General features: G+C 43.1%; 2 protein-coding genes across 2 annotated transcripts in view; both read left to right on the plus strand.

Moving 5' to 3' along the window:
* Window positions 1–281: 281 nt before the first annotated feature.
* On the plus strand, window positions 282–7779 carry lrrc58b (leucine rich repeat containing 58b). The gene is made up of 4 exons (XM_014174157.2): window positions 282–1026; window positions 5701–5829; window positions 6103–6380; window positions 6524–7779. Exons 1-4 carry the CDS (start codon window positions 566–568, stop codon window positions 6715–6717), a joined length of 1062 nt encoding a protein of 353 aa, XP_014029632.1. The 5' UTR covers window positions 282–565; the 3' UTR covers window positions 6718–7779.
* A 15005-nt stretch (window positions 7780–22784) lies between these two features.
* Window positions 22785–27657, plus strand: part of LOC106586649 (probable G-protein coupled receptor 156) — a 31573-nt gene continuing 26700 nt past the window's right edge. Inside the window, exon 1 of the mRNA XM_014174158.3 lies at window positions 22785–23581. The gene's annotated coding sequence lies outside the window, so the exon portion shown is untranslated. The remainder of the gene's footprint in view (window positions 23582–27657) is intronic.

A 27657-nucleotide genomic window follows, 5' to 3' on the forward strand; every position in this document is an offset into this window, starting at 1 on the left:
GATTACATAATATCCAAGGGCAAGGGGACCAGGGAGCAGACTGCAAATTGAGTTAATTACCACCTTCAACTTTCTCCCAGTTTTATGCACCCATTACAACATTTATGCACAACGATTATTCTGTTTACTAGTAAACGGTGACAAACGTCGTGATGTTACTCTATAACTAGATCAGATCCAACTTAGATAATGCATGTAAAACAATGAAAGGGTTAATTTAGGGCGGAGCTACTACTGGCCAACCCCGAAACATGTACTATATATATACTAAACAGTTGCTTTGTCAATTGTACCAGCCATGTTCTGACAAATCATAGAGAGCTATTCCACACAGTCATCTTTTCCAAGTGTAATTTACCAACACAGGTTTATTTATTTCCTGACAGATGCAGTTGTAGCCCACTGCTTGGGAATACATTCTTAGCGACAATGTGGGTCGCCACCATTCGGCCACTGCAAGGAATATTGATTTGAAACAGACAGCAGTTCGGGGCCATTGGACTCCCATAAAGAGTTTGCAACCACCACGTTGTTCAGAATATTGAAGAGTAGCCTACACTACGAAATGGATTTGCATGAAGGAGCCGCAAACGGTCATTGTGAAGGTGTTTTAGACCTGTCGCGTCGGAATTTGAACAGTTTGAGCTTGGTCAATATCAGCGAGGAGCGAAAGAGAGACACCAAGCAGTTGTGTCTAAGCTTCAATCGATTGGCCTCGCTGCCCGGATCAGTTTGCATGTTCTACAACCTCGAGTTTCTGGACATTAGCAACAACGGACTATCGGTCATCTGTGAAGACATTACTCGGTTAACCAAGCTCAGAACACTAATATCCAAGAACAACCGTCTGGACGAATTCTCGCTGCCTAAGGAGTTTGGGTCTTTGCCGTTGGAGGTGTTGAATCTAAGTGGCAATCGATTTGAGGAGATGCCAGCGCAGTTCATGAAGTTGCAGCGGCTACAATCACTTTCCCTTGGGGGAAACAGATTACAAAGTATTCCTGCAGAAATAGAAAACTTAACCAGGTATGTAGACTACATAACTTGACGTGCACGGCCTCGCCAGCTGCTAAAGAAAGTGATGGGTCTTTCGCAAACGAACGGATCTTGTTGAACGTCGGGGACCGAATCGTATTAGTGAAAGAGCTGTCCATTTGGCTCGCCGAGTTGCATACTCCGTTTTGAGCTCAAAACGTGTTTCTGCAAAGTTACAAAATAAGTATCTAGAGGGTGACACAATAAATAGTGGGGAGAGCGCGTAAATTTGGTCCATGCAGAATGTTTTTGGGGTTTTTTTTGTGAATTTTTTGGGGGGCAACTTCCTTTTTCAAGCGATCTAATAGTGTGGCCAGTTAAACATGTATTTCAACGCATATTTCACGATCTGACATAATGGTAGCCTACTTGGCTTTACATGGGCGATTTGCATTTGTTTCGTGGTTCCAGGTCGATTTAAGCATTTTGAACAAAGAGCCGTCTGGGAGCCAAATGAACCGGCTCTTTTACGTGAACGGAGCCAAATGAGCTGGCTCACGGAAACCGTTGAATGCCCATCACTAGACAGCTACGGCGTTGTCGCATTAGCTTGTTACAATGTTGCAGTTCACCATGGTTTCCACTAGATAGCACAGTCACAATTGGCTATGGGCCTATCATAAAAGTTAAGGGAAACCAGACTTTGCTGTTTTTTTTTTGCTTAATTTAAGGTTTGGGTTAGGCATACAGTTAGCAGTGTGGCTAAGTTTAGGGTTAGGATTAAATTCAAACATATTTTTAAATAGGCTGGGTTTATGACTTTGTGGCTGTAGTAACACGTTACTATCGTTCCACAGTGATTGCATCACAACCTCACATAGTTAGCAAAAGTGTCAACTGCCTGATACTGTCACAATGGCCAGCTTAGGCCTAGTGTAGTCAGGTTTACGGGCGACGAGTGAGCTCAGTGGGTACAGGCCATTTCAACTGCCACTGCTGTTGGGGGTTTGGGTTGTTGTAAAGGCTTAAGTGATGCCATTACATCAATGCAGAGGCAGAGCGGTGGGAGCAAGCTGTGCTGTCTTGTAGCCTACTTCCATGGATGCTTACCTTCACAAAAACAATGCGCTCCCTTGATTGCCAGGACTATGGTTAAATGGATTTTAACACATCCTCAGTCCTTCAGTAGGCTACTGTATCAGTACACTGAAGCAGACTTTAAGTCCTAACCTGTAGGTTTTTCAGGAAATGAAAACGGTATACTTTTCACAACTTGCAGCTAATCACAATTACCATGCAATCAGGCCTTGACCAACACTGTGCCTGGGTTTGCCAGTATAGATTTCGACCCTACGCTTGCTTACAGCTGCACTGGGTTCGGACAGGCTTCCTGTTTAGATTAAGACACAGCGGCGGCAGATATGGCTCGGAAAATGTACCTCAATTCAGGGATGAGAAATGCATTGAACTCTGAATTGTTCCATTATGCCAACTGTTACACCGAGAACATCTAAAAATAAAATAAAAAATTCAGTCGTTCATTCTTCTCTCTCCTAATGGGAACTTGGAATACAACACATTTCTTATCCCTGGATTGTGGTATGTTTTCTGAACCATATCTCACACCAGCTCCGCCGTGTCTTAATCTAAACAGGAAGCTGTCCGACCCCAGTGCAACTGTTATCAAGTGTAGGGTCAGGATCTATTCTGGCCGGGGCATGACTGACTGCCTAAGTTGCTCAGAGGAGGACATGAATATGGTTCATGTAGTGGGGTACACATTGTACAGTTTACACGTAACAGCCTCTGGGATGACTAACTCTTATTTATCAATTCCACACAAACACTCACTTCCACATAGTCAAGTCACACATGTATGCAAAGATGTCATGATACACACACAGACACATTCAAGCCTCTCGTGGTTTAATATGTGAAAAAATGCCAAGTTTGTATAAACTGCAAGGGCAGTGTGTTCCCAGGATAGTAAAAAACAATGTTATCTGGGAAAGTCTATTTCTCATGTCATGCGTTTACCCTGAGACAAGTCTGCCAGTGGTATCTTAGCACAGGTCACAGTGACCTACTGAAGATCAATTCATTCTTCCATCTACCCCTCCCCCATACAGGTCACATTATTCTAATATCAGTGAGCACAGTTTAGGTTCTGACTATATAGCCAATTAACATTATAAAAGAGAAGGCATTGTAAAGTCAGATCAGTGGGTGCAACCTCGATGTGGGTCATGTCAAGCAGTAATAAACAGTAGCCTATTTATAGACTAACCAAAGACAAGTGTATAAGTACTTTGACTTCAGCTGCAATAGATCCTGATTGGCTTTAATAGTTCACTAACCCTGACCCTATTGGCTGACTGTCATCAACTGATTTGATCATTGCTTTTTAGTGACATTCTTTAAAAAGTATGCCCGGTCATAACATACTTTATATGGGCAAATAAAACTCATAGGAAGATGTAAAACTTTCCTAAGTCTGAGGGTGGTTTTAACCTTCCAGACTTGGACTTGTATCAACTCACAATATTTTGGACATCAGAACAAACTTGAGGGAATCCTATTTGAGTCAGAACTATATTCCAATAATGGTTAAGCTATACAAAAAAAATTGGCACAAGATGGAGGGAATTTTGGAACATAATTAATTAACGAAAATGTATGCTTATTCCAGTATAAACTAGATTTTATTATACAATGGCCAAAATTCACAAATTCCACAGCACAATGTGTAAAACTACAATGACTCAGTAATCCATGCCTTCTGGGAATGTTATAAAGTCCAAAAGGTATGGGTAGAGTTAGAAAGTTGGATGTCAGAACTATTAGTCTGCAAATTTCAAGCCATGGCATATGAGGATGCAGTAAGATACTTGTTCTTGTTAATCATCTTGAAAGATTTTTTTACTTTAACACTGGAAATCAACCAATCCTCCGTTAACACAATGGAAAGGTCAAATGCTTCATTATCTAAATGTTGAAAGTGCTTGGGCGATGGAGAAAAACCAAATGGTGCAGTTTGAGGCCATGTGGCGGAGAGTAATAAGTGTGCTGGAGATTGGGGTGTGAGCATGAGGGTCTGGGCAGATGTGATGTAGTTGCTGTTTGTGTGATGTCATTTTGTAGGTGTATGTTTTTTGTATTGTAGGATTTTTTTTATATTTTATTAAACAAAGGAAAAAGTGGACTCATAGCTTCAAAATTGTATATTATAGTCTGTAGTTGGAGAAAGTTACACTGCTTTGAAAGTTGGTGTAACCCCACTTGAGAAGGAAAAGGGCCAGTGCATACAAAATGTATATTTAAAAGAAGAAAAAAAGTTCAAACGCAATTTGACACGGGTTGGAATAATACTGTAAACTTTGAAAATGATAATGCCCTTTTTATTGTAAGAGCTTTTGAAAGGACTGCCTGAAATCTCATCCAATTTTGGTGGGGTGGAGTTTTGGCCTTCCATCGTGATGTCACCATGTGGTCAATTTTGTTAATAGACCAATAACAAAGTTTCAAATAAGGGTGGACAGTATCCCGATTTTTTTCACACCGTTTCTGTCCCATTCTGGGGAATACGGTATTACCAGAAGTGCACACAAGGGGCACAATTTTTTTTTTTTTTAAATACTAACAATAATTCATGTTTTTTTGGAGGGGTGCACATAACCATTTAGGCAACAGGGATCTTGAGCCAGGAGGGGATTGAATGTCTCTGCTGTAAACCCAGGTCTCTACTGATGCAATGCCTTAGACCTCTGTGCCACTCTGGAGGCACCTTTCTGATCATTTTAATTTAAAATAATCAGTTATTTAATTGTTACCCAGAAACAGAGCTCCAGGGGCCCCAGGGCTTGACTTCCAGGGGCCCCACCCACCCGTGTGGGGTAACTGTACAGAGGAGGCCATTATGTGCCAAGGACACAGAATGGCCTCCTCTGTCCCAGTTGCTGCTGTATCATCAGTTCTGCTGACGGCTCACTTTCAGTGTCAGGCAATTACATCTCCCTTTCACTCCCTGTTTCTCTTTGCCTGCTGCTCCCCTCTCTCTCTCCATTTTCCCAGTGTTCAGCTGTCCTTTCACTCTTTCTTCCTTTCAGAGGGAATGTGATGAAACACTTGAGAATGTGTACATTTCTGTTTTGAGATGTGGATAATACATTTATCTAATCTTTTTCTCTCTGCCTCAGTCATCATCTGTTTTGTATGGGACTACCCCACATGGTTATGGTGTAGGCTAAGCAGCAGACATTTGATTACACTCGACCTAAACTTCACTCTAGCCATGAGAGAATGTTTTGGACTCTACCTCTGGCGGCCTCTACGCAAGTCAGAGTAAACGCACACGCAGGCAGGCTAAAGACAGAGCTAGAAATTCCGGCACTTCTCTGTGGTATGTGTCAGTGTGTGTCTCTCTAGTGTCTTCCCTTTCAAACTGTTTGTTCAGCAGCTCCACTGCTCGAGCCCTTTGATGCCTTTCACTCAGTCTGTTAACACATCGCTGTCACATACAGCATCTATGTCAACACATGGGAACCCCAGTGTAGTACTGATGTGTCAAAACATGGCTAGCCGCATATGCACTTGGAACTGCCCAGTAAACAGTATGTTATGGTGTTTTTGATGTCCCAAAGACCATCTGGGTTCATGCTGTACTTGTTACTGTCATGTTAATTGTCACTTGATATGATGCTTAACATATTTAAACCTCTCTGTCAGTCTGGAGCTTCTGTATTTGGGTGGTAACCTCATCACCTCTATTCCTCCTGAGCTGGCCAACCTGCCCTACCTCAGCTACCTGGTCCTGTGTGACAACCGCATCCAGGGTGTACCCCCGCAGCTCACCAGGTAACCATAAAGCTAACCATAAAGCAAACCATAACACAACTACAACCCTATCTGGAGCATACTGCCACAGCTCACCAGGTAAACACAACCGTAATATAACCATAACACGATAATACTGCCACAAGACTGTGATAACCCAACCATATTCAAAGCATACCTCCACAACAACTCAACTGGTTAACAGAACCACATCCATCATGGACTATCATAACCTAAACAAAGTCTAGATTTTTGTCTATAATAACGATGACCATGCCATCTCTCTCCCCTCAGGCTCCACTCCCTGCGTTCCCTCAGTCTCCATAACAACCTGCTGACCTACCTGCCCCGGGAGATTCTCAGCCTGGTGCACCTGCAGGAGCTCAGTCTCCGTGGCAACCCCCTAGTTGTGCGCTTCGTCAAGGAAATGACCTATGACCCTCCGTCGCTGCTGGAGCTGGCGGGTCGTACCATCAAGAGCCGGAACGTTCCATACTCGCCCTGCGACATGCCCTGCCACCTGCTGCACTACCTAGACCTGGCCAGCAAGTGCCCCAATCCTAAGTGTGCTGGTACGTTTACTACACACTAGCTTCTCATTGGACTGTGTGTCTGTATTTCTGTACCTGTCTTCTTGTCTGTATATAATGTATTATATATGTCTGTCCTATTTTAGTGTGCTTATTCGATGTCTTTCTGCTTTCTCTCTCCACAGGTGTGTACTTTGACTCATGCGTGCGCCACATCAAGTTTGTGGACTTCTGTGGGAAGTACCGGCTGCCCCTCATGCACTACCTGTGCTCCCCAGAATGCACCTCACCCTGCAGCTCCAACCCCCAGAGTGACGCAGAGTCAGAGGATGAGATCAGCGTGCCCGCTGACCGCCTGCAGAAGGTGCTGCTGGGATAGCAGGAAGTGGAGAGTCCTCTGGTCGTAACCATGATAAAGGAATGAAATCTGACCGCTCTGGTCTCTCGTGTGTGTGTGTGATGCTAGACTCAGACACACACATATGAGAGATGTCTTTAGGGGTGTGTGTGTCCCCAGGAACCTATTGACTGTCACTATAGCGATCTAAAATTGGGGGACAAATTGTGAGGGATCTCCTGGATAAGCATAGGAGGGCAGTAGAAAACATAACTATTGCCAACTCGCTATGTTAGCCATTGAAAGGGGTTTTCATGATTTTCGAACACCATCACGACTTTCCTGAGAATCAGGATATGAACAATGTGAGATTTCCAAGTGCTGGAAAAGTGTCTGACCCAGTACTCGGTGAAAGCTTTGTTTTCTCTCACACACAGGAAGTCGATGTAGGTTGGCAGAGTGTGTATGGACACCTCACAGCACAATACACACATTTACTGTGAAAGGAGAAGACCAAACGAATCTGACAAGATACAATGAAAGTTGGTATTTCCAGCCCTGGGTTTTCTCTAAATATAGACAGTTATAGATGTGTCTTTTGATCTGTGTGGGAACATTTACACAATGTCCTCAGAAGGTACATCTTCAAGGTGAACAGGTTCTACAGTAGTTGGCCTTTAAGACAATGTTAAGACTAAAAACGCTTGTCTAATGTTACAATGCTATGGAGAAGTGGAAGTGAAATTAAGTGGATGGAACAGCAACAAAACAAACATTACTTTTTGCACCCTGAAATATGTGACAATTCACCATTTGAGTTTGTCTTTTGTTTCCTGAATGTGATTTTCTATTCATGATCCTAAACCAATGTGAAAAAAGCATTTTTCTTTTGTAGCCTGTACTGCGCTTATACAAATCCATCATTCTACTGTCTTGACACACAATGGCTCACACACTAATACAGTGCTTTTATTGAAGATGACTTATGGAATATAGTACTCATACAGGTCAACGATCTGTACTGAAGTATGTGCACTTTTCCCCTTTAATATAGACTGTACAGTATATAATATCCCTAATAAAGTTTGATTTGAATATCTAAAATGTGTGGGATATCTTAATTGTCACCTGCTATGGTGAGGTATAACTTGCAACATCAGCTGATCTGTCTAGTTAGCTTATAGTCCACATCCCGTATCTGCTGAAGCAATAATGACTTCTCCTTAGCAAACAATGACGTCAGAAGCTATGTAGACTAAACTGTATGGAAGAAGAATCAGTGAGCCTGTCATGCCAAATAGTGTCCATTTTTGTTTGTTTGACAGCCTGTTGCAAAAATGACTACAATGAATTTCCACAGTATCTTTCTCCAGGACTAACTGCCAAACGTTTGACAGTTGGAATTATGCTAGAATGCAAGACTGTGTGCACTTGTACATGAGCTTGACAAAGCATTTTGTTTTGTGCCATTGTAGTTAGAATGAGTTGCTTTCAGGTCTGATTCGTCTGGTTCATTTGAATGCAGAGGGACCTAGTCTTTAACCCAGCACTAAGAGATGCCAGGGTGAGCGCATTCTGCCTACCTGTCTCAATTTGCAGATTTATATAGTTACCCTGCCAAGACCTAGTGATATAAACATCTCTCCCTGCTACGCTCTTAATCTTTTTCTCCTTCTCCTTTCTCCCTCTCTCTGCCCTTCGCTCAGCTTCTCTCTCTGCCTCTCATTCGTTTTTTCCTTTCACCCGAGTAGGCTGTTTTTTTTTTGGAGGGACAGATGTTTCACTTGTTTTGTCTGTTTGCCCACAAGTGTTCAGAGAGCTCAAAGTTCTGTGTCAGTCTGTCTGTCCTGCCGTCCTCATTCAGGCCTGGGGTCGCTTTAACTCTGACCCCTTTATCTGTTCTCTCTGACACACTCATTTCACTGTGAGAAGCTGATATGCTGACAGGGTTGTGCTCCGAGTGCTCTCCATATCTGCTGGTTATGAGTGTGATATGTATTTCAGATGTTATCCACCACCATGATTCCTTCTCTCAACAGCAGGTATTTCAGAGAAGCCTACTTACTGTATGTTACATCAGCCAGGTGTGTGTGGAGCTGTTACATCTATTTCCTATGTCAGAGTGTGTGTGTGTGTGTGTGTGTGTGTGTGTGTGTGTGTGTGTCAGCTGCAATCCGAGACAGAGACGCTGAAGTGGCCATGATGAAACTGAGCCAGAGCGAATTAAACAAGGAGAGGAGATGAGCGCTCTGTCACCAGCCAACACAGGTCAGGAGTGTACACTCACAGATCACAAGTCACAACTCCGACACTTTGAATACAAAACAGGGAAGTCTAAATCTTGAACTCAGAATTCAGAGCATAACTAAGAGCTTGGGATTTGGACCTCTGAGTTTGGTGAGTTGGATCTCTTCCATCAGCACAGCTGTGACTCTGCTTGTCTGTCAGCAGTAAATGGAAGAGAAAGACCCAAGATCCACAGAGTACCAATACTCTGGACAACTGAACTTCCTGCTAAAGGTAAAGACAGATTGTGTGTGTGTGTACATATAGTATGTACTGTATGCAGGCTAATTCCACCTGATTGATGTCTGACAGGGTTTTTGCTCTGCCATATAGAGTCTACAATGCACAGTAGAGGTGATCTGTGGCTTAAAGAACAGAGTGGTTTGACAAGGGGGATTTTGATACTGTAAGCCTCTTATCACCTTTACTACACCATTCATTCAAATCAGCTCACCCTCAACACTATGACTTGGCTGCGTGTGCCTCAACTAACGTACATTCCTGACCTCACACATGATAAACTTCACATCTGTGCGTACGCACAAACACACACGCGCATGCACACACACTCACAAACACACACACTCCACTCAGCACACGATGCCACACACTCCAGACCCTGACAATTAGACCTTGTCCTGGGATTAGCAGGGGACTGCTAATCTGCTGCCTCTGGGCTCTCTGGGGGAGGGGAGGTGGTGATGGAAGCACGAGAGGAACGAGGAGGGAGGGGCGTGATTGTCCACTGTTATGTAACCATGTTAGATCACCATGGTGACGAATAAATAATAGAAAAACATCTAAGATCACACCCCTCTCATCTCACTTCTGTCTGCACTCCTTTATCCTCCCACCTTTCTCTCTTGTTGCTTCTGTCTGCATTCCTTTATCCTCCCACCTTTCTCTCTTGTTGCTTCTGTCTGCATTCCTTTATCCTCCCACCTTTCTCTCTTGTTGCTTCTGTCTGCATTCCTTTATCCTCCCACCTTTCTCTCTGGTTGCTTCTGTCTGCACTCCTTTATCCTCCCACCTTTCTCTCTTGTTGCTTCTGTCTGCGCTCCTTTATCCTCCCACCTTTCTCTCTTGTTGCTTCTGTCTGCACTCCTTTATCCTCCCACCTTTCTCTCTGGTTGCTTCTGTCTGCACTCCTTTATCCTCCCACCTTTCTCTCTTGTTGCTTCTGTCTGCGCTCCTTTATCCTCCCACCTTTCTCTCTGGTTGCTTCTGTCTGCACTCCTTTTTCCTCCCACCTTTCTCTCTGGTTGCATCTGTCTGCACTCCTTTATCCTCCCACCTTTCTCTCTGGTTGCTTCTGTCTGCGCTCCTTTATCCTCCCACCTTTCTCTCTGGTTGCTTCTGTTTGCACTCCTTTATCCTCCCACCTTTCTCTCTGGTTGCTTCTGTCTGCACTCCTTTATCCTCCCACCTTTCTCTCTGGTTGCTTCTGTCTGCACTCCTTTATCCTCCCACCTTTCTCTCTTGTTGCTTCTGTCTGCAAATATCTTGTTCTACCCCTCTCTCCTAATCCATCTTTTCTCTCATGTCTTTTCCAGCACCTCTCAAACCTCTCCATGCTGTTCTAATTTCTTATAACCTCTCTCCAATCACCTCTGGCTCCATCTGCCTCTGTGTTTGATATGGGTCACGTTGAGAATTCTGTATCTGTGTGACTGTAAATCCCCTTCCTTCATGTGGCCAGAAGCACATAGCGAGAGGCAATTTAGTGGAGGCAATTCAGTTGCAGCATCAAGGAATAATATACACAACAGAGTTTTTTTAACATTTTTAGTCATTTAGCAGATGCTCTTATCCAGAGCGACTTACAGTAGTGAATGCATACATTTAATTTCATGCATTAAAAAAAATAAAACAATTGTACTGGCCCCCCGTGGGAATCGAACCCACAACCCTGGCGTTGCACACACCATGCTGGCGTTGCAAACACCATGCTCTACCAACTGAGCCACAGGGAACTAGAGTACAGGTCATCTAGGAACCTGGCAAAGCATGGAAGTGTTTCAGTGTTCCAGAGCCAGATTTGGGAGCTGGGTTGCAAACAGGAAGCGTACATTATCAGGCAGATCTGGACATGCCACAGGGAATGGTCATGATCCCTGTTTCGGGAAGGTCAGGGCGGGGCTGGAGTGGAGAGGGGGTTGGAGGAAGTATGTGATGCCAAGTTCTGAAGAACAATCCATTTCCGCCCATCAAAGCCGGTGGATTAGGAATAGAGAGTGGAACTCAGCGGAAACCTGGCGCACTCTGGAATCAATGCAGCACAGGAAAGGGTTTATGATATGGCAGGAAATGGGCCTCAGGATTTCAAATCACAAAAACAAAGAATTTAGCGCTCTCTTCTCTCTTTATTTTGTCTTTGGCCCATTCATATACAGTAGTTCAGTTCTGGTTTACATTGAATGTAATGAGACGTTGTGTTTTAGAACAGTTACAGAGACTGCCCAAACACAGGGTGTTTCTCCAAGGACAGTGTTTCTTTTTTTCTCATGATCTCTTTCGTCAAGTTCAATCTCTCACTGCTCTCCAATAACATTATTCTCTCCTCCCCACCCTCTCATACCCACCAACCCTCCCTCTCATACTCCTCCCATCCACCTGCTCCTCCTTAAAGGAAAATCAAGTTTTCAAAATACAGAAATCATCCCCGTATGATGCATTTCGCATTATATGATGGAAAACGAAGCATCATATCATCCAAAATGCATCATACGGGAATGATTTCTGTATTTTGAAGTAAATAAAATATATTGAAACAAATACTTTTATATATATATATAGTGTATATTTTGGTATGTGGACACCCCTTCAAATTAGTGGATTTGCCAGTTTCAGCCACACCGTTGCTGACAGGTGTATACAATTGAGCACACAGCCATGCAACCTCCATAGTCAAACATTGGCTGTAGAATGGCCCATACTGAAGAGCTCAGTGACTTTCAACGTGGCACCGTCATAGGATGCCACCTTTCCAACAAGTCAGTTTGTAAAATGTCTACCCTGCCCCAGTCAACTGTAAGTGCTGTTACTGTGAAGTGGAAACGTCTAGGAGTAACAACGGCTCAGCCGTGAAGTGGTAGGCCACACAAGATCACAGAATGACAGCCAAATCCGGGTTCGGCAGATGCTACCTGCCCAAATGCATAGTGCCAACTGTAAAGTTTGGTGGAGGATGAATAATGGTCTGGGGCTGTTTTTCATGGTTCAGGCTAGGCCTCTTAGCTCCAGTGAAGGGACTTTTATTTTTTTTACCCCTTTTTCTCCCCAGTTTCATGGTATCCAATTGCTAGTTACAATCCTGTGCCATCGCTGAAACTCCCGTACAGACTCGGGAGAGGCAAAGGTTGAGAGCACGACAGGACAGGAACATCCCTGCCACCCAAACCCTCCCCTAAACCAATTGTGCGCCGCCACATGGGTCTCCTGGTTGCGGCCAGCTGAGACAGAGCCTGGACTTGAACCAGGTTCTCTAGTGGCACAGCTAGCATTGCGATGCAGTGCCTTAGACCACTGCGCCACTCGGGAGGCCGAAGGGACATCTTAACGCTGCAGCATACAATCACATTCTAGATAACTCTGTGCTTCCAACTTTGTGGCAACAGTTTGTGGAAGGCCCTTTACTGTTTCAGCATGGCAATGCCCCCGCGCACAAAGCGAGGTCCATATAGAAATGGTTTGTCGAGATCGTTGTGGAAGAACTTGATTGGCCTGCACAGAGCCCTGACCTCAACCCCATCGAACACCTTTGGGGTGAATTGGAACGCCGACTGCGAGCCAAGTCTAATCACCCAACATCAGTGCCCAACCTCACTAATGCTCTTGTGGCTGAATGGAAGCAAGTCCGTGCAGCTATGTTTCAACATCTAGTTGAAAACCTTCCCAGAAGTGTGGAGGCTGTTATAGCAGCAAATAGTGGACCAACTCCATATTAATGCCCATGATTTTGGAATTACATGTTCGACGAGCAGGTGTCCACATACATTTGGCCATGTAGTGTAGTTTTTAGGTGGAGTTTTCCTTTAACTTAATCTGTCCCTAACTGCTCTGCTGTTGTTTCTCTGTAAAATATTTAAACTCCTGGTAACCCGAGTATTGGTGCAATCCACCTGCTTTTATGGAACAACCCACCATCAACCTGATCTTGGGGGAATCTGATAGTGATCTCTACACAATGACTGAAACAGAGATGACTTCATCACTAGTGAGCTTCAATGGGGGGACTGACGTTGTGACAGTTGATCTGAGCGTTGAGGTCAAGACATTGATCTCAGAGGTTTTTGTCTGTTTGTGTTAGGATTCGCCTACCGCACGTCTGCATTTCATCATTATGTGTCCAGTTGATGAATGGTCCACCCTCAGGAATTTGCTGGATAACTTGTCCATGCATTACAGTAATGCAGAGTTGATGAATAGTTCACCCCCAGGAATTTGCTGGATAACTTGTCCATGCATTACAGTAATGCAGAGTTGATGAATAGTTCACCCTCAGGAATTTGCTGGATAACTTGTCCATGCATTACAGTAATGCAGAGTTGATGAATAGTTCACCCCCAGGAATTTGATGGATAACTTGTCCATGCATTACAGTAATGCAGAGTTGATGAATAGTTCACCCCCAGGAATTTGATGGATAACTTGGCCATGCATTACAGTAATGCAGAGTTGATGAATAGTTCACCCTCAGGAATTTGATGGATAACTTGGCCATGCATTACAGTAATGCAGAGTTGATGAATAGTTCACCCTCAGGAATTTGATGGATAACTTGGCCATGCATTACAGTAATGCAGAGTTGATGAATAGTTCACCCCCAGGAATTTGATGGATAACTTGGCCATGCATCACAGTAATTTACATTTACATTTAAGTCATTTAGCAGACGCTCTTATCCAGAGCGACTTACAAATTGGTGCATTCACCTTATGATATCCAGTGGAACAACCACTTTACAATAGTGCATCTAAATCTTTTAAGGGGGGGGGGGGGTTAGAATGATTACTTTATCCTATCCTAGGTATTCCTTAAAGAGGTGGGGTTTCAGGTGTCTCCGGAATAATGCAGAGTTGATGAAAGGTCCACCCTCAGGAATTTGTTGGATAACTTGGCCATGCATCACAGTAATGCGGAGTAGATGAGATCATGTTGCAGCTTGTCTGTTAAGTGCATGGTAACCAGCAACCACGTGACCCTCCATTAGTAGAGGTGTTACTATTAGATGGTCCACTAGCGTCAGCAGTCCCATGTTATATGCCCGATGGTCAGGTCAGCATGTACAGTATAAAGACATTTCACTGAAAACAGGGGCGGCAGTAAGGAGTCATTGATGTAAGTGAACAGCTCCACCTACTGTCCCTTCAGTGGAAAGACACAATAGATGTGTTTTTTGAGGAACACAGGACGACAGGAACACAGGATGACAGGAACACAGGATGCTCTGATCTGGTACCTCTTCCTCTTAAAGCTGGGATCTCACAATATCACTCTGACTGCTTTCTGTCTCACACACACACACACACACACACACACACACACACACACACACACACACACACACACACACACACACACACACACACACACACACACACACACACACACACACACACACACACACACACACACAGGGCATATCAGTTTAAATAAGCCTGATGGTCCCAGGGTCTGCCCAGGCTACCAATATGTTTCCAGTCCTCCTGACAATGACCACACATTGACCTAGCTCTGCAGGGAGGGAGGAAGGCAATAGAAGGAAACTGTGTGTGTGTGTGTGTGTGTGTGTGTGTGTGTGTGTGTGTGTGTGTGTGTGTGTGTGTGTGTGTGTGTGTGTGTGTGTGTGTGTGTGTGTGTGTGTGTGTGTGTCAGAGAGAGAAAGAGAGAGAAAGAGAGAGGGGTAGAGAGAGAGAGAGAGAGAGACTTTTGGGCGATATGCGTCATCTTGGATGGGATGCTTCGCATGTGGTTGAAGATAAACCTTACATTTAAACGTTGTCTCTCTCAATTCAATTCAATTTAAGGGGCTTTATTGGCATGGGAAACATGTTTACATTGCCAAAGCAAGTGAAATAGATAATAAACAAATGTGAAACAATTTTTTTTAATATGAACAGTAAACATTGCACTCACAAAAGTTCCAAAATAATAGACATTTCCAATGTCATATTATCAAATCAAATCAAATTTTATTTGTCACATGCGCCGAATACAACAGTGAAATGCTTACTTACAAGCCCTTAAGAAAATACCTAAAAAAGGATCGGTGTCCCGTCCGCGGGACGGTTGAGCTAACGTAGGCTAATGTGATTAGCATGAGGTTGTTAGAAACAAAAAAAAATCCCAGGACATAGACATATCTGATATGGGCAGAAAGCTTAAATTCTTGTTAATCTAACTGTTCAATTTACAGTAGCTATTACAGTGAAAGTACACCATGCTATTGTTTGAGGAAAGTGCACAGTTATGAACTTGAAAAGTTATTAAAGAGCAGCAGCAAATCACAAAGCGGGGCTATATACAGGGGGTACCGGTACAGAGTCAATGTGCGGGGGCACCGGTGTCAAGGTAATTGAGGTAATATATACATGTAGGTAGAGTTATTTAAGTGACTATGCATAGATAACAACAGAGAGTAGCAGCAGCATTCTGGGGGATGGGGGGGCAGGCAATTCAAATAGTCTGGGTAGCCATTTGATTAGCTGTTCAGGAGTCTTATGGATTGGGGGTAGAGGCTATGTAGGAGCCTGTTGGACCTAGACTTGTCGGTCCGGTGCCACTTGCTATGCGGTAGCAGGAGAACAGTCTATGACTGGGGTGGCTGGAGTCTTTGACAATTTTTAGGGCCTTCCTCTGACACTGCCTGGTATGGAGGTCCTGGATGGCAGGAAGCTTGGCCCCGGTGATGTACTGGGCCGTTCGCACTACCCTCTGTAGTGCTTTGCGGTCGGAGGCCGAGCAGTTGCCATACCAGGTGGTGATGCAACCCATCAGGATGCTCTCGATGGTGCAGCTGTAGAACTTTGGAGGATTGGAGGGCCCATGCCAAATCTTTTCAGTCTCCTGAGGGAGAACAGGTTTTGTCGTGCCCTCTTCACGACTGTCTTGGTGTGCTTGGACCATGTTAGTTTGTTGGTTATGTGGATGCCAAGGAACTTAAAGCTCTCATCCTGCTCCATTACAGCCTCATCGATGAGTGCTTGGTCATCCTTTTCCTGTCGTCTACAATCATCTCCTTTGTCTTGATCAAATTGAGGGAGAGGTTGTTGTCCTTGCACCACACGGTCAGGTCTCTGACCTCCTCCCTATAGGCTGTCTCATCGTTGTCAGTGATCAGGCCTACCACTGTTCTGTCATCAGCAAACTTAATGATGGTGTTGGAGTCGTGCCTGGCTGTGCAGTCATGAGTGAACAGGGAGTACAGGAGGGGGCTGAGCACACACCCCTGAGGGGCCCCCGTGTTGAGGATCAACGTGGCGGATGTGTTGTTACCTACCCTTACCACGCCAGGGCGGCCCGTCAGGACGTCCAGGATCCAGTTGCAGAGGGAGGTGTTTAGTCCCATGGTCCTTAGCTTAGTGATGAGCTATGATCAGCGTTCACTATGGTGTTGAACGCTGAGCTGTAGTCATTGAATAGCATTCTCACATAGGTGTTCCTTTTGTCCAGGTTTGAAAGGGCAGTGTGGAGTGCAATAGAGATTGCATCATCTGAGTATCTGTTGGTGCGGTATGCAAATTGGAGTGGGTCTCGGGTTTCTGGGATAATGGTGTTGATGTGAGCCATGACCAGCCTTTCAAAGCATTTCATGGCTACAGACATGAGTGCTATGGGTCGGTAGTCATTTAGGCAGGTTACCTTCGTGTTCTTGGGCACAGGGACTATGGTGGTCTGCTTGGTATTAGACTCAGACAGGGAGATGTGGAAAATGTCAGTGAAGACACTTGCCAGTTGGTCAGCGCATGCTCAGAGTACACGTCCTGGTAATCCATCTGGCCCTGCGGCCTTGTGAATGTTGACCTGTTTAAAGGTCTTACTCACATCGGCTGCGGAGAGCGTGATCACATAGTCGTCCGGAACAGCTGATGTGCTCATGCATGTTTCAGTATTACTTGCCTCGAAGCGAGCATAGAAGTTATTATGCTCGTCTGGTAGGCTTGTGTCACTAGGCAGCTCTCATCTGTGCTTCCCTTTGTAGTCTGTAATAGTTTGCAAGCCCTGCCACATCCGACGAGCGTCGGAGCCGGTGTAGTATGATTCGATCTTAGTCATGTATTGACGTTTTGCCATGTATTGATGTTTTGTCGTAGGGCATAGCGGGATTTCTTGTAAGCTTCCGGGTTAGAGTCCCACTTCTTGAAAGCAGCAGCTCTACCTTTTAGCTCAGTGCGAATGTTGCCTGTAATCCATGGCTTCTGGTTGGGGTACGTATGTACGGTCACTGTAGGGACGATGTCCTCGATGCACTTATTGATAAAGCGAGTGACTGACGTGGTGTACTCCTCAATGTCATCGGAAGAATCCCGGAACATATTCCAGTCTGTGCTAGCGAAGCAGTCCTGTAGTTTAACATCTGCTTCATCTGGACACTTTTCTATAGACCGAGTCACTGGTGCTTCCTGCTTTCATTTTTGCTTGTAAGCAGGAATCAGGAGGATAGAATTATGGTCAGATTTGCCAAATGGAGGGCGAGGGAGAACTTTGTACGCGTATCTGTGTGTGGAGTAAAGGTGGTCTAGAATTTTTTTTCCTCTGGTTGCACATTTAACATCAACAACATAGCTCAGGCAGTAGGAAGCTCTCGCATCCATTTATATGCAGATGATACAGTCTTATACTCAGCTGGCCTCTCTCCGGATTTTGTGTTAAATGCTCTACAATAAAGCTTTCTTAGTGTCCAACAAGCTTTCTCTACCCTTAACCTTGTTCTGATCACCTCCAAAACAAAGGTCATGTGGTTTGGTAAGAAGAATGCCCCTCTTCCCACAGGTGTTATTACTGCCTCTGAGTGTTTAGAGTTTGAGGTAGTCACCTCATACAAGTACTTGGGAGTATGGCTAGACGGTGCACTGTCCTTCTCTCAGCACATATCAAAGCTGAAGGCTAAAGTTAAATCTAGACTTGGTTTCCTCTATCGTTCCTCTTTTGCCCCAGCTGCCAACTAACCCTGATTCAGATGACCATCCTACCCATGCTATATCACGGAGACATCATTTATAGATCGGCAGGTAGGGGTGCTCTTGAGCGGCTAGATGTTCTTTACCATTCGGCCATCAGATTTGCCACCAATACTCCTTATAGGACACATCACTGCACTCTATACTCCTCTGTAAACTGGTCATCTCTGTATACCCGTCGCAAGACCCACTTTTTGATGCTTATTTATAAAACCCTCTTTGGCCTCACTCGCCACTATCTGAGATATCTACTGCAGCCCTTATCCTCCACATTCAACATCCGTTCTGCCAGTCACATTTTGTTAAAGGTCTCCCAAGCACACACATCCCTGGGTCGCTCCTCTTTTCAGTTCGCTGCAGCTAGTGACTGGAACGAGCTGCAACAAACACTCAAACTGGACAGCTTTACCTCAATCTCTTCATTCAAAGACTCAATCATGGACACTCTTACTGACAGTTGTGGCTGCTTTGTGTGATGTATTGTTGTCTCTACCTTCTTGCCCTTTGTGCTGTTGTCTGTGCCCAATAATGTTTGTACCATGTTTTGTGCTGCTACCATATTGTGTTGCTACCATGTTTTTGTTATGTTGTATTGCTACAATGTTGTGTTGTCATGTGTTGCTGCCTTGCTATGTTGTTGTCTTAGGTCTCTCTTTATGTAGTGTTGTGTTGTCTCTCTTGTTGTGATGTGTATTTTGTCCTATATTTATATTGTATTTATTTATTTATTTTAATCTCTGGGCCCCGTCCCCGCAGGAGGCCTTTTGCCTTTTGGTAGGCCGTCATTGTAAATAAGAATTTGTTCTTAACTGACTTGCCTAGTTATATAAAAGTTAAATAAAAAAATAAAAACATGCTGATAGAAATTAGGTAAAACCGATTTAAGTTTCCCTGCATTAAAGTCCTCGGCCACTAGGAGCGCCGCCTCTGGATGAGCATTTTCCTGTTTGCTTATAGCAGTATACAGCTCATTGAGCGCGGTTTTAGTTCCAGCATCGGTCTGTGGTGGTATGTAGACAGCTACGAAAAATACAGATGAAAACTCTAGGTAGATAGTGTGGTCTACAGCTTATCATGAGATACTCTACCTCAGGCGAGCAAAACTTTGAAACTTCCTTAGATATCGTGCACCAGCTGTTGTTCACATATATGCATAGGCCCCCGCCCCGTGCCTTACCAGAGGTTGCTGTTCTGTCCTGCCGATGGAGTGTTTAACCCTCCAGCTGTATGTTCTTAATGTCGTCGTTCAGCCACGACTCGGTGAAACATAAGATATTAACGTTTTTAAGGTCCCGTTGGTAAGATATACGTGTTTTCAGTTCGTCCCATTTATTTTCCAGTGATTGAACATTAGCTAGCAGGACGGAAGGCAAGGGCAGATTAGCCACTCGTCGCCTGATCCTCACAAGGCACCCTGATATTTTTCCACGAAATCTCAATTTCCTTCTCCAGCAAATCACAGAGATCTAGGCCTGGTCGGGTGTCTGTAGTTGTATATCCCTCCTGTCTGACTCATTGAAGAAGAACTCTTTGTCCAGTTTGAGGTGAGCAATCGCAGTTCTGATGTCCAGAAGCTCTTTTCGATCATAAGAGACAGTAGCAGAAACATTATGTACAAACCAAGTTATGAACAACGCAAACAAACAAAATAGCATGGTTGGTTGAGAGCCGATAAGACAGCAGCCCTCCCCTCCGGCGCCATCGTATTATGTGTATATACAGTGTTGTAAAGATATGCAAATAGTTAAAGTATAAAAGGGAAAATAAATAAACATAAATATGGGTTGTATTTACAATGGTGTTTGTTCTTCACTGGTTGCCCTTTTTTTGTGTCTCTCTCTTGCTGTGTGTTTCTCTCTCAACTCTCTCTCTCCCCCAAAACATAGCTGTCAGTAGTCTACAGGTGACACTCCCTTGTCAGGAATGACCCCGCGTGCAGGCTCACACCGTAAATCCCTGTGATGTTCTAATAACACCTTTATGCCTAGGTTGGCTGATGTAACAAGCGCTGAATTATTTTCATGGGGTTCGGCTGCAGAGCGAGCTGGAAGGAGATATTTTTTTTCTGGAGCTTTGTTCTCTCTCTTTATATACACTGCTCAAAAAATAAAGGAAACACTAAAATAACACATCCTAGATCTGAATGAATGAAATAATCTTATTAAATACTTTTTTCTTTACATAGTTGAATGTGCTGACAACAAAATCACACAAAAATAATCAATGGAAATCCAATTTATCAACCCATGGAGGTCTGGATTTGGAGTCACACTCAAAATTAAAGTGGAAAACCACACTACAGGCTGATCCAACTTTGATGTAATGTCCTTAAAACAAGTAAAAAAGAGGCTCAGTAGTGTGTGTGGCCTCCATGTGCCTGTATGACCTCCCTACAACACCTGGGCATGCTCCTGATGAGGTGGCGGATGGTCTCCTGAGAGATCTCCTCCCAGACCTGGACTAAAGCATCTGCCAACTCCTGGACAGTCTGTGGTGCAACATGGCGTTGGTGGATGGAGCGAGACATAATGTCCGAGATGTGCTCAATTGGATTCAGGTCTGGGGAACGGGCGGGCCAGTCCATAGCATCAATGCCTTCCTCTTGCAGGAACTGCTGACACACTCCAGCCACATGAGGTCTAGCATTGTCTTGCATTAGGAGGAACCCAGGGCCAACCGCACCAGCATATGGTCTCACAAGGGGTCTGAGGATCTCATCTCGGTACCTAATGGCAGTCAGGCTACCTCTGGCGAGCACATGGAGGGCTGTGCGGCCCCCCAAAGAAATGCCACCCCACACCATGACTGACCCACCGCCAAACCGGTCATGCTGGAGGATGTTGCAGGCAGCAGAACGTTCTCCACGGCGTCTCCAGACTCTGTCACGTCTGTCACATGTGCTCAGTGTGAACCTGCTTTCATCTGTGAAGAGCACAGGGCTCCAGTGGCGAATTTGCCAATCTTGGTGTTCTCTGGAAAATGCCAAACGTCCTGCACGGTGTTGGGCTGTAAGCACAACCCCCACCTGTGGACGTCGGGCCCTCATACCACCCTCATAGAATCTGTTTCTGACCGTTTGAGCAGACACATGCACATTTGTGGCCTGCTGGAGGTCATTTTGCAGGGCTCTGGCAGTGCTCCTCTTGCTCCTCCTTGCACAAAGGTGGAGGTAGCGGTCCTGCTGCTGGGTTGTTGCCCTCCTACGGCCTCCTCCACGTCTCCTGATGTACTGGCCTGTCTCCTGGTAGCACCTCCATGCTCTGGACACTACGCTGACAGACACAGCAAACCTTCTTGCCACAGCTCGCATTGATCTGCCATCCTGGATGAGCTGCACTACCTGAGCCACTTGTGTGGGTTGTAGACTCCGTCTCATGCTACCACTAGAGTGAAAGCACCGCCAGCATTCAAAAGTGACCAAAACATCAGCCAGGAAGCATAGGAACTGAGAAGTGGTCTGTGGTCCCCACCTGCAGAACCACTCCTTTATTGGGGGTGTCTTGCTAATTGCCTATAATTTCCACCTGTTGTCTATTCCATTTGCACAACAGCATGTGAAATGTATTGTCAATCAGTGTTGCTTCCTAAGTGGACAGTTTGATTTCACAGAAGTGTGATTGACTTGGAGTTACATTGTGTTGTTTAAGTGTTCCCTTTATTTTTTTGAGCAGTATATATATATATATATATATATATATATATATATATATATCACTGTAATTTGTAAATTGTTCATCACTTTGCAGTAGGCCTACAAACCTCATCGCCGTCTGCCCTCTCCATACGTAATGGAGTGATATTGTTTTAAATACATCTGTGTTTCTTTCCACTGTATTATGGGGTATTCCAATAATATGTATTGGTACAGTAAGGGGACGCCCGAGCCTGTCCCACGCGCCACCCAGTCCCATGTGACTGTTCAGTGTCACCTGCTGCCCATCAAAGCGCAACAATGGTGAACACATGTATTATTTACCTGCCTGGTATCAACCATTTGGACATAGCGTGTACGTGGCGCGATTTTTAGCATGGAACTCCCATTCAGATTGTACAGAAATAATGTCATTTGACAAATGAAAGCAAACTGTAGCCTATAAGCAACACAGCCATGGGCCTAACCATTACATTACTTTACTGTTTTTACATAACCATTCATAACCACTCCCTTTGATCATGTTCATTTGTTTTTACTTTTGGAAAATCTTTATTATTACATTTCCTTTAAAACAGTTCATACATATGTTTGTACATCATTTTATACACATAAAAACGGCATACGAATATTACATTTACATTTGTTAAAAAAGTACATGTTGTTAAAACCAATAGAAAAACCGTGAATAAAAGTAATTTTCTTTGAAAAAACATCAAATCTGTAAAATCCATTTAAAATGTGTACAAATTATTTAACAAAAGTAAAACATTTTTAAGACATGAAAACATCTAAAAAAAAGAAAGCTGTCTTAGGTCCTTTGTACAGGAGCAAGGTGAGTCCTTATCTAACTCGCCTCCTCCTGCTCTTCCGAATCAATCACTGCCCCGTCCTTCGGGGCCCAGAGGATATCCCTCCCCTAGGCGCCGCAGCGCTGTCAGGCCGTGTCCGCCGGGACCTTGGGTGTTGTGGGGCTCTTCGCCTGGGGTTTGATCAGGTTAATAGGCCACTTCACTTCAACGGTTAGTTTTGAGTAACATTTGGCTGAGATGTCAACTGACGTGAATTCAACGTGTCACCATGTCATTAGATTTACAGGAAGGTTTTAAGTTAGGTGAAAAAAATACTAAATTAACAATTACGTTGATGACGTTTTGCAAATCCAATCAGTTTTCCACGTTGATTCAATGTCATCAGATATATATGTGTTGTTTAAATGACGCGGAAACAACGCTGATGTAACCAGTTGTTGCCCAGTGGGAGTCGACACAGGCAATTTTTATTTCCGTGAGTTGGTTTCTCGGCTGGGGAACTCTGTCAAAAAGAAACAAACGGTCGTGTGTTGGGTGAAACCGCATTGTCAAATACTCCCTGTGCTCCCATGTTCTCTATTTGCAAACAATATGCGCCCGCGAGTTGGCTACAGCTTCCGCGCTACCCACTAATTACAGCGACACACACTCCCTCCCTCAATATCTCACTCCCCCCTGCTCATGAAAACTTGTTGCAATTCTGAATGTACTTTTTCTCACTGACACCAGGGCATATTTTGGGATAGGATTTAGGAGAGTTCTCATTTGTCATAAACAGGATTATTAAAGAAGTCTTCGAGTTGGATTCTTGGGAGTGTTTCACTATGGGTCGCAGTGGAGTTGGAGCTAAACTTCACGGGACAGTTTGTTTTACTTCGTGAGACGCCAGCGATGGAGCGAGGACAGCGGCGAGGCGCCGGGACACTCTACTCACCATACTGACATTATTACCGGGAAGTTATCTACTCCGTCAGGTTCGTCTGCATACGTTATCTTTCTGTTTAGTCGCTTCTCTCTGTTAATACGATTGATCCTTTATTATCGATAGGATGAATCATAGACCATAACACCGAAATGAGTTGCTAATCTGTGTGATTGTGCTATTGCAAAAATACCCACCCGATGTATCAAATAACGTTTGATTAACGTCATAGCTTTTGAAATGGAATGTGATTTTAAATGAGATTTTCATGATAACCTATATGATAAACCAGTGCAGGAAAGTATGCCATTCATTGAGTTGGTGGTAGACTTTTGAAATTGAAAATTAGGACGTGAACCCTGCACGTTTTTTTTTTTATTAAAGGCCCAGTGCAGTCAAAAACGTGATTTCCTGTGTTTTATATATATATTTCCACTCTATTCGGTTGGAATAATACTGTGAAATTCCAGTAATGCCTGTCCTACTAGATTAATTTATTTATATTAATTAAATAAAAAAAATTATCAGCAAGTTAAAAGAGAACAAATATCAAAGCAAATCAAATGTATTTATATAGCCCTTCTTACATCAGCTGATATCTCAAAGTGCTGTACAGAAACCCAGCCTAAAACCCCAAACAGCAAGCAATGCAGGTGTAGAAGCACGGTGGCTAGGAAAAACTCCCTAGAAAGGCCAAAACCTAGGAAGAAACCTAGAGGAACCAGGCTATGAGGGGTGGCCAGTCCTCTTCTGGCTGTGCCGGGTGGAGATTATAACAGCACATGGCCTAGATGTTCAAATGTTCATAAATGACCAGCATGGTCAAATAATAATAATCATAGTAGTTGTTGAGGGTGCAACAAGTCAGTAACACAAGAGTAAGTGTCAGTTGGCTTTTTCATAGCCGATCTTTGAGAGTATCTCTACCGCTCCTGCTGTCTCTAGAGAGTTGAAAACAGCAGGTCTGGGACAGGTAGCACGTCCGGTGAATAGGTCAGGGTTCCAGCAGGTCTGGGACAGCAGGTCTGGGACAGGTAGCACGTCCGGTGAACAGGTCAGGGTTCCATAGCTGCGGGCAGAACAGTTGGAATTGGAGCAGCAGCACGGCCAGGTGAACTGGGGACAGCAAGGAGTCATCAAGCCAGGTAGTTCTGAGGCATGGTCCTAGGGCTCAGGTCCTCCGGAGAGAGAGAAAGAAAGAAAGAAAGAAAGAAAGAAAGAAAGAAAGAAAGAAAGAGAAGAAAGAAAGAAAGAAAGAAAGAAAGAACGGAAGAAAGAAAGAGAGAATTAGAGAGAGCATATTTACATTCACACAGGACACCGGAAAAGACAAGAGAAATACTCCAGATGTGACAGACTCACCCTAGCCCCCCGACACATAAACTACTGCAGCATAAATACTGGAGGCTGAGACAGGAGGGGTCAGGAGACACTGTGGCCCCATCCAACACTGTGGCCCCATCCGATATCCAGGGAATGATGGCCTTATTAGTGAATTCTATAAATATTTTCAGGAGGATATTGTTGAATTTATATTTAATGTTTTTAAGGAGGCAATTGATTTAGAGGTCCTGTCTGTTTTTATGACACAAGGCCTCATTTCTGTATTCCCCAAACCAAACAAAGATCCTATGATAGAAAATTGGAGACCAATCACATTAATGAACAATGATGGAAAGCTACTTGCATCCATCTTTGCAGAAAGACTTAAAAAGGTATTGGCCAATTCATTGATGATACTCATTCTGGTTTTATGAAGGGGAGACATATATGTAATAATATTCGACTAGTATTGGACTTGATAGACTACAATGAGCACATTATGGAAGATAGCTTTATTTTATTTGTAGACTTTTACAAGGCTTTTGATACAGTTGAACATTATTTTCTTTTTGAGACTCTTCATCTTTTTTTGGTCTTGGTCAATATTTTCAAAGTGTAATTAAGACATTTTACAATAATAGTAACAGTTCCATTAAATTATCCCATGAAACTTCACATTAGACGCGGAATTAAAGAAGGATGCCCAATTTCTCCTTTCTTATTTTTATTAGTTACACAAGTTATGGCTCTTCATATAAATAAGGATAGTTTTAGGGGTAATCAGATACAAGATAAAGAGATAAAATGTTCACAATTTTTTTTGAAAGATCACAATGAAGTCAGGAAAGCTATTGAGTGTATTAACGCCTTTTCACATGTGTCTGGTTTATCTCTGTATATTAGGAAATGTGACTTAAACTCAGTATGTAATATCCCTGTAAAAAATGTGATCACATATCTTGGTATTAATGTACGCAAAGATCAGAAAGAAAGGGCCAATTTAAATTGCTCTCCTATTGTAGAGAAAATTGGAAATAGATTTAACTCCTGGTTATTAAGATATTTTTCTTTATCTGGACATGTACTTTTGTCAAAATCTGAAGGTCTGTCCAGATTAGTTTATACCTCCCTTGCCTTGGATGTTCCTCTGTCAATAACTAAAATGGTTGATACCAAACCTCATTATTTAATAAAAGCGATATTATGTAGCACCCAAAGTGAGGGAGTGTTGAATGCTCTGGATTTTAAAACCTCTAATATCATCTTTAAAATCAAATGGATAAAATACTATTTAAGAAATAAGGATTGCATTTGGAATATAATCCCTAATTTAACTTGGAACCTCATGTACAAACATAATTTTTCTCCACATAGATATACAATTTGGAATAATAAAGACATAAACTACAAAAACAATTCTTTTTTTCCCAGAACTGGTTTGACAACAGCATTATCTCGGTTAAACAATTATTGAATAATGATGGACAACTATATGATTATCCAGAATTCAGGAGAACACACAATGTTACATTCACTCCTGAGGAGTATCACATTGTTGTTAGAGCTGTCCCTAAAGGTGCTATTCTTCTTTTAGGAGAATATAACAGTACTCCAAGTGCAACTGTTGAGGATTTTGTAGCCTCAATACAGCTAGAAGGAATTTACATTTTAAACTATAAATGTAATAACATGTATATAAGAAAACTATGTCAAGATGTTACTATTTCCTCTGCTAAAATGTACTGGAATGCAGCCCTAGGACAAGTGAACTGGAACAAAGTCTCGTTGTTGTCTAGCAAATATTGTATATCTAATAAGGTGAAAGAAGTATCATACAAACTCATTCATAGAATCTACCCTGGGAAGACCTTTACTATAAACAGATTCAAAATAGCTATTGATAATAAATGTGTATTTTGTGGTTGTGACCCAGAAACTCGTGGCCATTTATTTTGGGATTGTTATGTCAGAAGATTATGGAGTGAGTTAAAATATTTTATTTTAAAAGAAACAACTATTAATGTTAATCTGAGAAACTCTGATATTCTGTTTTATTTTGATCCAAATGATATGACTCTGGTTTAGCTTTCATTGTTAATTTGTTTATTTTTCATGGAAGATTCTTTATCCATAAAATGAAGTGGGCAGAGAACAAACCCCTCTTCACATTGGTTAAGATAGAATTGAAATATTATTTTGAAATCATCAGTAAATGTAAAAACAAAAAAGCAATACGCACCATAAAACTTTTTGACAAATTGAAAATGTATCTCGATATGTAATACCCCTGTCTGTTAGATTTATGTACTCTTGTTTGTATATTTCTGTTTTTGTATTTGTTGTGTTCATAATAAGAAATACAAAAATTATAAAAATTATCCAATTATATAATTATCTGCTGCAGAGGATACGTTAATTAGAGTTACCAGCCTCAGAAATTGCAACCCAAATAAATTCTTCACAGAGTTCAAGTAACAGACACATCTCAACATCAACTGTTCAGAGGAGACCTTCATGGTTGAATTGCTGCAAAGAAACCACTACTAAAGGACACCAATAATAAGAAGAGACTTGCTTTGGCCAAGAAACACGAGCAATGGACATTAGACTGGTGGAAATCTGTCCTTTGGTCTGATGAGTCCAAATTTGAGATTTTTGGTTCACACCCCCGTGTCTTTGTGAGAAGCAAAGTAGGTGAACAGATGATTTCCGAATGTGTGGTTCCCACCATGAAGCATGGAGGAGGTGGTGTGATGGTGCTTTGCTGGTGACACTGTCAGTGATTTATTTATTCAAGGCACACTT

Source organism: Salmo salar, chromosome 25 (assembly GCF_965601325.2).
Source record: "Salmo salar chromosome 25, fSalSal1, whole genome shotgun sequence".
Classification (NCBI taxonomy): domain Eukaryota; kingdom Metazoa; phylum Chordata; class Actinopteri; order Salmoniformes; family Salmonidae; genus Salmo; species Salmo salar.

Coding starts and splice junctions, on each gene's coding strand:
- lrrc58b (XM_014174157.2), top strand. CDS start 566: ATGGATTTGCATGAAGGAGCCGCAAACGGTCATTGTGAAGGTGTTTTA. Junction 1,027..5,700: donor GAAATAGAAAACTTAACCAG/GTATGTAGACTA, acceptor CCTCTCTGTCAG/TCTGGAGCTTCTGTATTTGG. Junction 5,830..6,102: donor GTACCCCCGCAGCTCACCAG/GTAACCATAAAG, acceptor CTCTCCCCTCAG/GCTCCACTCCCTGCGTTCCC.